The sequence below is a fragment of the Chinchilla lanigera genome, unplaced genomic scaffold (assembly GCF_000276665.1).
Source record: "Chinchilla lanigera isolate Chin_1 unplaced genomic scaffold, ChiLan1.0 scaffold00069, whole genome shotgun sequence".
NCBI lineage: Eukaryota > Metazoa > Chordata > Mammalia > Rodentia > Chinchillidae > Chinchilla > Chinchilla lanigera.
In genome coordinates this window covers 9,860,003-9,871,112 of record NW_004955470.1, presented here as the reverse complement: position 1 = coordinate 9,871,112, position 11,110 = coordinate 9,860,003, and the positions used below count along the sequence as shown (strand labels likewise).

Here is an 11,110-nt window from a genome sequence, read left to right as displayed (position 1 = left end):
TCACCTCCATCTCCATCACCTCCATCTCCATCACCTCCACCTCCATCACCTCCATCTCATCACCTCCATCTCCATCACCTCCATCTCCATCACCTCCATCTCTGTCTCCATCACCTCCATCTCCATCACCTCTATCTCCATCACCTCCATCTCCATCACCTCCATCTCATCACCTCCACCTCCATCATCCCCATCTCCATCACCTCCACCTCCATCACCTCCATCTCCGTCACCTCCATCTCCATCACCTCCATCTCCGTTACCTCCATCTCCGTCACCTCCATCTCCATCATCCCCGTCTCAATCATCCCCACCCCCATCCCTATCACCATCACCATCTCCATCACCATCATCTCCATCACCTCCATCTCCATCTCCACCCCAGCCCTGCCTCAGAAGTACATTTTTCCTAGACCCAATTCCCAGGCTCCCTGCTGAAGCCAGCAGCCCGGATGGATGGACTTTGACTAACAGTGCTGTCTCCTGCCACCGGCCAGGGATGACTTCTGTGTTTGGAGATAGACAGGCTCTTGCTATGCTGCCGAGGCTGGCTTTGAACTCTCAGGCTTACATGGTGCTCCTGCCTCAACCTCCCAAGTAGCTAGGGCTGCTGTGCATGCTGGGAAGGGGGACAAGCATGCTGAGGAGCAAGTTGTTGCCAAGATTTAACTATTACAAACTGTGCCACTGTAAACATGGTATGCATCTACTGCAGTGGTATGATGATTTTAATTCTTCTGGGAAGATACCCAGAAGGGGAATAGCTGGGTCAGGTGGGACCTCCAAGCCTAGTTCTTGAGGAATCTCCACTCTGATTTCCACAGTGCTTGTACCAGTCTACACTTCCACCAACAGTGAAAAAGAGTTCCTTTCTCCTCACAGTCGCTCCAGCACTTGTTTTTGGTTGATTTCTTAATGATAGCCATTCTTTCTGGGGTGAGACACAATCTCAGTGTTGTTTTAATTTGCATTTCTTGAATAACCAGTGATATTGAACAGTTTTTTCACATATTTATTTGTTATCTGTACTTCTTCCTCTGAAAAGCACATAATTATCTCAGATGCCCATTTTTGGGTTGGGTCTTAAATTTGAGAGGTCTAATTTTTTTCAGTTTTTTATGTCCAGATGTTAGTCCTTTGTCTGAGGGGCACTTTCCATGAGAGGCACCAGCAGGGGCTCCAGGTATCTGCCTTCCAGCCGAGCCCTCCTGCCCCGTGTTTCTTGTGCCTGTACTAGCTGGGCCTGGACCAACTGGAGGACCGTTTCCTTGCGGCCCCTGGTGGCCCCAGCCCTGGGCAGTGCGTGGAGATGCAGGCGGAGAGGTTGTGGAATAGGGCATGGAGAGGCGCAGGGTGCAGAGTGCGGCCTCCTCTGTGGTCCTGGTCTCGCTTTGATTCCCTGGAGGCACCTGGACCTCTGACCTGAGGAGGTGGTGCCGGAAACTGAACCCAGGTGGCGGCAGAAGATTTTCTGAAGGAGCACCAAATAACTGCAGCGATGGATTCTGTGCTTGGAAACACCGTACTGCTTTGCTTTATTTATTCTTAAACTTTGGGTTTGGGTTCTGTCCCGTGAGCAGTCACTGTCTTAGATTTGCTCTTGCTGGCGGAGGAGAGAGTTTGGAGGTGCAGGTGCAGCTGTGGGCCTGACGTTGGAGGAAAGGCCGTGCACCACCTCCTGTGTGGATGCCAGGAGGGCTGTCACCAGCGGCTGTATCGCACTGCCTCAGCCTCGGCCTCACCAGCACCAGGCTGAGCAGGGGAGCCTGGGGATCTGACTGTGCAGAGGAAGAGCTGGGCTGAAGAGGGCAGGACTCCGCCTCAGGTCTGACCATCCCGCCGAGGCCGGGTGGATGGCCGTAGTGGCCGCTGGGAACCGCTGGTGCCTTCCAGTGGCCTCGGAGGGCCTGGCTGCAAAGTCTTCGGTGAACAGGATGGAGCTCAGGGCTGGCTGTGACCGCGCGGTGACGCTTCTGGGCATCGGGCCCCAGGCTGTGCTCGCAGGCCCAGCCTCCCAACCCGGCTGGGTGCCCACAGCAATCTGTGGTGTCTGGGCCCCTGGGGTTCAGAAGGCCAAAATCAGCCCTGCTTGGGGCTGGCACCTCTGACATTCTCAACCCAAGGTGTGGTCACCTGGACTTCCCCTTATCTCCCGAGGGCCATTGGGGCCTGAATTTGGGGACACACTTGGGACCTGCACATGCCCTAGTGTAGACGTCAGCCACCCAAGAGTCTGTCTTTCCCGGCAGGACCCTGAGGTAACCTTTTAGGGAAAACTGATTCATTTGCAGGCTCATTGCAGGGTGCACGCACAGTATTCCCTTGGTGAGCTTGAGGTGGGGTGCAGCCTGGACGCTCCAGTCTTTTGGAAGAGTGGTACCTGCCACAAGATGTGACCTTGGCATTGGAGGCCCCCACTGGGGCCCGATGCCCAGAGGCGTCACTGCGTGGTCACAGCCGGCCCTGAGCTCCATCCTGTTCACCCCATTAGGGTTTCTGTGAGCTGCAGGTGCAGCTTTGGGCTCAGTTGATCTGGGTCCTGACTTTGCTCTCTTCCTCCTTCCCTGCAGTTTCAATTGCTCAGAGGCCATTCCATGGTCTTCAAAGGAGGGTAACGCGGTCCACCTCATCACAGATTCATGAAGATTAAAAGAGGAATGCAAATATCCGGCACTTAGGAAATACATGTTTCTCTGCCCCTGTACCCTTAATTATTGGGTGAATTCCTCCCAAATAGAAGAGCCTGCAGCGCAGAGTCCTGTGGGTCTGCTGTGGGTGGGAAGGACAGCCAGGGTGTCATGAGATTCCTTTGTTTGCTTTGCTAAGTTGACTTTGCACTTTCAAAGGGAGAAAAGGAAACTCTAGCACCTTGAACGAGCGCCTTTTTAGCATCTGCACTGGACACTGATCTCAAAGAATTCCTATTAACATACTTTCTTACAAATGGAGCTCATCAAACATTTATAAGTAGTAGCCGGAGAAGCCAGCCCCGTGGTTGGCAGGCCTGGGGACGTTTCCCATGTGCGCCACGGGACGGCCTAGGCAGGGGAGACCCTTTAATTTTGTGACATGGTTTGGGGGCTCCAGTGTAAGCGGCTCTTGGCATGATTTCTCCTGGCTCTAGGTTTGTTCTGGAACCTGTCAGGACTCCCATGTAGCTGGTCCTCACAGGCAACTCCCTTTGAAGTCCACGGGATCCCTTTGAATGGAAAACACTCACAACAGGGAGTTGATGCAAATAAGAATCAGGCCTGATGTATCAGGGAAGAAAGGTGCTTCTCACCCTAAATATTAGCTCTTTAGTCCAGAAACTATGGTTTGATCAGTAAATAAAAGAGCCCTACCTTTCCCTCCAAAAACCCCACAATCCACTGCGAAACTCCACTGTGCATGCACTCAGGAGATGATAAACCTGCTAATTGCTGGAGAATTTTAATTAAGCCACAAGATATAGGCATACAGGACTCTGTGTGTGCTTTAAACATATCAATAGAATAAACATTCTCAATTCCAGGATAACTTCCTAAATGAAAAAAAAAAACATTATTCTCTCTTGAAATATCACTCATCGGGTGCGATAATTTAGAAAAATATCTCTATTAGAGATAGTTAGAGATTTTTTTCTTTTGGTTAAAAATGCAATCGCCGGTAGAGTACAAAGCTGCAATCTGCAGACAGGTTAAGTAAATTAAATCACTCACTGTCTTTTTTTTTCCAATGGCTTTAAAAGTTAAAGGTAATTTGCAAAGAAAATGCTCAGTTTGAATTGGTTTGTAATATCTGTTAATGATCTTTTAAAAAATCCACTTATTCACAATTCTGTCCCTGAGGGAATTCCTGTGTGCTATCCGAAAAAATTTCTAAAGTCTGAAATGTCATTAGCTAGTGATTTCTTTGAAGTAAAAAGCCCTGAAAAAAATAAATTATAGAAGGTACACAAGTGCACAGGACAATCACTTTGATGAGTAATATCTATATTTTTCTTAATGTTTCATACCTAAAACTGCGACAATTGAAATTCAAGCTGCTAAATTATAGAGCCGTCTTTTGAATTACCTCAATGCAGGCTTACCTTCTGTTTATTTCACACATATATCGAGCTCTTCCCTATATTTATAGATTGTTGATGTAAAAACAGTAGTGTTAGGAACAATTTTGATTATGTTCATTGTATTTACCTTTTGGAAACACAAGGTGTTGCCTAAATACAGGCTACAGCTGCTGCCACGGAGGGTGAACAATGCCCGGCGCAGAACGGCATCTTCCTGGAGCCAGGTGCCAGGACGGAGGTGCGAACGCCAGGCAGCGTGGAGAGGGGCTGGTGTTAGATAACCAGAGCTGTGAAACGCTACACCAAAGGGAAAATTTTCTTCCTGACCCCAGCTGGCCGTTAGCTTTTGCTTGGAAGCAGAGGAGTCTTTGTAACATAATCCTGGCCAGAGTAACTGCAGACTGCTGCTTTGGCTGCCATAAATAGTGCTCTCTCTCTCTCCTGTCTCTCTCTCCCCCGCTCCTTCCCTCTCTCCTTCTCTCTGGAGGGAGGAGTTGGATTTTACTAACCACTGGCTACAGGTTAATTATACATTTCATGAGAAAGCATTTTTTTTTTTTTTGTAGCTGGGCTAAATTTGTTACCTTTTAATTCCATTTTGTGTAATAAGACTGGAAATGCTGGAGGCTCCAGCGGCCTCTTTATGATCGTCATTATTTTACACGGGGCTGTTGGTGCTGTCTCTGTCTGTCTGTCTGTCTGTCTGTCTACCCCCTTTTTCTCCTCAGGCGTTGCTCACACTGTGGCTCAGCTGTAGAGAGTTGCAGTTTTAGTCTTTCTTTCTCGTAGGGTGGCGTTCTTGTCCACCTAGCCCGGCCGGCCTAAAATCACGGGCTTTGTTCTTCCAGTTTCATGCCCTAGAACTGAAATCAGGGGGAACGAGGGTACAGGTCAGAACAAACTTGGTCATCCAAGAAATGCTTGCTTGGACTTGATAAAGGCTTGGGGGGGTGGCTTGAGCATCCCCCCAGGGGTTCCTGGGCTAGAAGGTTGGGCTACAGGGTTGGGAGATAGTGGACCCCTTCAGGGCGGATCAGAGCATCAGGGGCGATGTTCTCAGAAGGGAAGCAGGGAGCACTTGGTTGCTTTGGGGGTGAGCCGTTAGGAAGACGGGGCCGGCCCCTCCCCTGGCTCCGGCTGCCTGTGTCTCTGCGTCACTTCCCCTTTGGCACGAGCGTCACCACTGCGTGTCCTTCACCAGACCAGAGCCAGTGGCAGTCTTGTATCAAAGCTGTGCACCTGTGAGAGAGCACTGCACTTCTTCCTTAGGACACACCAGCCGCAGGCGTTTTGTGGTAGCCGTGGAAGATGAGCAAATATACAGCTTGTAAAATTTTCTATGTTAATCTCTCTGGTTATGTAGTCAAAGAAAACGGGAACCAACATTTGGAACTTTAATTTGAGCTCCTTTGGGATTCTGCAGGTGACTGGAAGCTTTGATTTGAGCGCTGAATCCCGACCTCCCCACCTTTGGGAGACGCAGCAGCCGCGACTGTGCAATGTTCCCGCTGCCCACGACAGAGCCCACCCTCGTGCTCAAAGACGTCACGGTCCTGACTTTGGCTGCCATGGGCTGGTTTTGCTTTTAAAATAAAGCTTCATATAATGGAATCATTCAATAATTCAATAATTATTCTTTAAATGGAAAGAGTGCTTATCATGGGTGGGTGTTCTGTGTTTGGCTTCATTCTCAATATTACATTGATAAACCATATTGATGTTGTTGGGTGTAATTATAGTATATTTCCCCAAGTTTTGTCATTAGATCTGTCATATACCATGGGGCATCCATTGTACCCTTGATGAACATTTTGAGCTTTGACTATTTCAGAGTGTGGCTGTGAGCTGTACACTTTTTATTTGTGTGTGTGTATGCACATGCATTGTTTAGTTTCTCTATAAACTAAAAGGGAAATTACTAACTGAGGACTGTTGCCCACAGGATAAAAGGAACATGGAAAGGGAAGGTTGCACACTGTGATTTTCCTGGAGAAGCTTGCTGGCTGGTTTTCCTGGTACAAACTCTGCTGTTTTCATGGTCAGAGGGCCTCAGGTCTTTGCTGTTGCTGAGGATGGCTGCGGATCTCCTTGGGGAGCTCTGGTTCTTACTCTGAGTGTCGCTTCCTGGCTCCAGTGCAGATCCCTCAGCCTGCTGGTACAGATCCTTCATCCTGCTGCTTCAGGCTTTCTAGCTTCCACCTCTGGCCTTGGGCCTTCCCAGTGCAGATCCTTGATACAGACTCGCATGAGACATGCAAGAATCCTTGATAAGATTTGCATGAGTCCATGCTGTGGGCTCTAGGCCTCCGGCTGTACTCTGTAGGACATTGCTACGGGTCCTAGGTCTCCAGCTGGATGCATGTGGGTGGGACACTGCAGTGGGATTCAGGCCTTTGGCTGGATTCTTTGGTTCTCTGGCTTGCAGACAGATCTCTTGCATTTGTCTACATTAGAATTTTTGAGTGAATATTATAAAATAATCCTATAAACTGTGTGTCTTGTATTAAATCTATTCCTTGCAAACCCTGACTACAACACTAACTGTAGGGCATAACCTATCATATTTAATAGATAATACCAAGTAGTTTCCCAAAGGGATTGTCGGGTATACCTGCATTGATTCAGAGTTACAGTCACTCTACAACCTTGTTAGTACTTGGGGTTCTTATTCTGATTCTGGCCATTCTGGTGATATATAGCACGCTGTCTTTATGGTTTTAATTTCATTTCATGGATTGTCAATAAATTAAACATGTTTCTCAGGTATATTGACCACTTCGATGTTCTCTTTTATGAATGCTTTCCTTGAAGTCTCTTCCTCTTTTTATATTGGATCACCATCTTTGTGGTGGACTTTTAGGGGGATATTTATATACTGACATGACCTTTTTTGTTATATGTGTTGCAGATATTACGTGCCACTCTGAGCTTGATTTTTCACTATTTTATGGTGTCTGTGGATGATTAGAGAATTTTAATTGTAAGATAGTATATTTTATCAATATTTGCTTCTATAGTTAATGTTTTCTATGCCCTTTCAAGAGAGCTTTGCTTACTCTTGCCATGAGAGTATTCCTTGATAGTCTAAAAGCCTTGTTGTTTCACACTGTATGTTAGATTTATGGTCCACATGGCATCGTTATCTTTCCCTTCCTCTCCTGCTTCTCATTTCTCTTTCATTTTCTTTCTTTCCTCCTTTTTTTCTTTTATTTTGGTGCTGGAAATTGAAGCCCAAGGTGTCTTCCATCCTACCACTGAGCTACACTGCAGCCCACTGCATAGACCTTTGTGTATGGTGTGAGGCTGGGATCAAGTTTATTTTCTTCCATTGTTTCTATCCACTGAACTTGCCCCATTCATGGAAAATGCTTCCTTTCCTCAATGGTCTGTAGTGACACTTTGGTCACAAGTTAAGTACCTACTAATTTATGGAAAAATCACCATGGCTTTTCCCTTTTATTCTGTTAGTGTGGTGAAGTTTTCTTATTATTATTATTTTGTTCTTCTCTTTGTCCTGGAATCCAAGGCTTCACATATACAAGACAAGTGTTCCATGACTGAGCTATGGCTTCAGCCCTCAAAAGGTTTGTAGATGTTAAAACAGTCTTTTATTTGGGACTAAATACAACTTGGTTGTGTGAAGTATTATATATTTTATCTATTGCTGCATGCATTTTATTCATATTTTGAAAACGTAATTTTATAGCAATGTTTATGAATTAAATAGTAACTGTTGTTTTCTTTTGCTATAAAAGCACTCATCAGTTGTATGTTCAAGTTTAGCTGGCTCATGAAATAAGAAGTATTCTCTCTTTCTCTTTTTCTCAATCCCTCTTTTCTTCTCTGCTTTGATTTTTCAATGCTGAGAGAGAGGAACCTTTAGATAAGAAGCATCCTTTTAACACACACATGCATGCACACACACATTTCAGTGATGGGGATTATTGAGCCCAGGGCCTCATGCCTGCTAGGCAAGTGCTGTACCACTGAGCTATACTGCCAGGACTTTCAAGAACATTTTATTTTGAGACAGGGTCTTGCTAAGGTGCCTAGACTGTTTTTGAATTTAGGATCCTCTTGCTTTACCCTCCTGGGTAGCTGACCTTGAAGGTATATCACACCAGGCTTGACTTCCTTCTTTATACAGTGGTACTTGGTTCACAAACTTAATTATTTCCACAATTCTGGTTGTAAACCGAATTGGACCAGAACCAAATCAAATTCAATGGTTAAGCTCAATGTTGACCTAATGGGGAAATTTGATTCAGTTCTTATCCAATTCGGTTTGTGATCAGAATTGTGGAAAGAATTAAGTTCATGACCTGAGGTACTACTGAATTCTCTTAAAAGTGGAAACATAAATAAGTCTAATTTAATACGGTAATTAAATATGCACATAGTGTGTTTGAGTAAGTGCTTACCAGCTTCCTCCCTCTCAAGGCCCTGTGCATTTTAATATAGTTTCCCACAGGGAGCTGGCCCTGTGTGAGTTTTGTGAGGGAAAGCAAGCAGCGTGGGGCTGTCCACCAGGACATTTGGCTGCGGTGTCTCCGCGGTGCGCTGGTGTGTCCGAGGCTGACACTTATTACCGCACTCAGTTCTGGGCCCAGGAGGCAGACCCATCCTGGGTTTAGGAGACAGCTTGTAGCGTGAGGGCCCTTTGAGGCACGAAACAAGCATTTTGGATCGTGCACCTGACCCTGCCCAGACTCTTGAAAGGTAATTTCACCTCTGACTTTTGACCTCCCCATCAGTCTGCTGTGGACCTCACAGTTCCCGCCTCTCTCCCTGTGTCCTGTTCTCCTTCAGTGTCGAGCTCTGTCACTGACTGCCGGGGCCACAGCATCAGTGGGATCCTGGCTCATCGCTGCGTCTTCCCCACTGTTCCTGCTCTCGCTCTCCGTGGCAAGCGAAGGTTCACCCTTGCTGAAAATGCTGCGGTGGTTTTGCATCACTCTCCAAGACGATTTGGCTTTTGTTCTCCCAGGGATACCTTGGACTGGGTGATTTACAGACAACAGGAATTCACTGTGTGTGTTTCTGAAGGTGGTGACGTCAGGATGTGGCTGCCGGCAGACTGGGTGTCGGAGAGGACCTCATGGATGGTACCCTCTTGCTTTATCCTTGTGTGCTAAAGAGGAAGGGAGCTGCCAGGCTCTCAGGAGGACCCTCAGCCCCAGTTCTGCCCAAAGGCCCGCCCCTCACCACCACCACGTGGGCCCGAGGCTTCCCCATGTCCCTCCTGTCCAGCTCGCTTTCGTCACCGCTGTGGTCTGCAGCCCTGCTCTTCCTGCTCTTTCTGCAAGCTCCGTCCGAGCACACCTTGGTTCTGTGTTCCAGCCTCTGCTCCACTGGCTGCTATCCCTGGAAAGGAGTATCCATGTCTGCTTCTGGGACATCTCCATTCTCCTACAGTCAGCCCAGCTGGACACCCTTGACCCCCACCCGCTGGGGCTTCAGGGGTCTCCTTTCTGCCCCAACTCTGTTTTCATTGGTTAGACAATCAGAGAGCTCTTGGATGGCAGAATCTTGGACACCTGAAACTTGCGGGTAGCAGGTGCTCAATAAAATGTCTGGATCAGAGCAGCCGGAAGGACAGGGACTTGCTGACTGCTCTGAGTTTCATTTCATCTCTACTTGGAAGTCTGAGATGGAAGAAAATGGTCATAATGTCCAGATTGGAAGTGGGCAGAAAGGCAAAGGGTAACCTGTCAATTCAATCTCATCCCGGAAGACTGAGTCCAACCCTCCGAGGTGGAATGGCTTTTTATACACTGGGTTAGCAACAAGAATATTCTGTGTAGGTAGCTTTTTCCAGAGGAACAAACTTAAGCAATTTAAGAATTAAATGAAAAAATTCCTGCTTTAAAGGCAAATCAACCAAGATCCTTTCCCTTTCTCTTATTAATAAAATAGTTTACACAGAGGCTCCTCAAGAGGTTGTGCGCGGGATTCACGAGGATCATTAAAGTCTCCCCTAGACATTCCTTTTCTTTGTCAAACTGGCTGCGCCCTACAAAGGGTCACAGAAGATGGACGTTCTGGGGGCTGCTATATGAATGGGTCTTGCCGTACAGTGGGGCCATTCATTTTATTTGGCCCATTTATTGCAAGTACATTCTAAATTTGGTCTTAATTATTTTTCCTTTCACAAAAATATTTTGTGGGATCTTTTTGAACCCTGACTACTTCCTTCTTGCCCCTTACAACAGAAGCCAGGAGTATTATTTTTGTTCTCTTCTAATTAAAATAATTGCTTGGTTCCTTTTAACTAGGTTCATGCAGTTATTAGCCTAATATGTGGAAGGGTGCCATGGCGTGCTCACGAAACAAAATGAGAAGGGATCATGTAGCTTCACATGAAAAGGACGTGGCTGTGCCAGCAGCATTATGTCCCTTCTGCCGCTGATTTCTAAGGGCCTTGCATAAACCTGGCCCTGGTACCCTTGCTAAAAGCCTGTGAAGCAAAAGGAGAGCTCCGCGCTCTTACGGCGGTATTGAGCTGGCTCCGCGCAGTCTGAAGAGGGCACTTGTTGTGCGGGGTGAGGTACAGGCTCGGCTCTCCCCCTTTGTCTTTCAGAATCCCGCCATTCAAGGACAGACGCCGCTTGTCCTCTCTGCCAGGGACGGCAGTGGAGAACGAAATGCCTGGATATGTGCGCTCACCGAGTGTGCTGAAAATGTAGCTTCGGACCAGAAGAGCCAAAGAGACGAGACTTTTCACTAAGTGATACTTTTGATGCAATCGAAGGATTGGCAAACTGACTTGTTGCCCATTTTTACAAATAAAGTTTTATTGGCACAGAGTCATGCCCACCTTTAGTGTATTGTCTCTGCTTGGTTATCACAGCAAGTGCCAAGATAGGGACCACATGGTCTGCCAAGCTTAGAACATTTACCGTCTGGCCTTTTACAGATAAAGTTCAGACACCTTGGCCTTCGTCCAGTTCCTTGCATATCCACTCAGTGCCTACTCTAGGCTGAGAAATACTTGTGCAGGGTGTTGTTTGTTTGCTTATTTGCTTTTGGCACTGGGATTGGAACCCAGAGCCTGACACA

At 47.1% G+C, this 11,110-nt stretch overlaps 1 protein-coding gene across 1 annotated transcript in view; it reads left to right on the top strand.

Moving 5' to 3' along the window:
• The window catches only part of LOC106150280 (translation initiation factor IF-2-like), a 34,147-nt gene extending 23,280 nt beyond the window's left edge, over positions 1 to 10,867 (top strand). The window contains exon 2 of the mRNA XM_013522698.1: positions 10,632 to 10,867. Within this exon, the coding sequence (XP_013378152.1) occupies positions 10,632 to 10,778 (147 nt within the window). The 3' untranslated portion in view covers positions 10,779 to 10,867. The remainder of the gene's footprint in view (positions 1 to 10,631) is intronic.
• Positions 10,868 to 11,110: the final 243 nt, after the last annotated feature.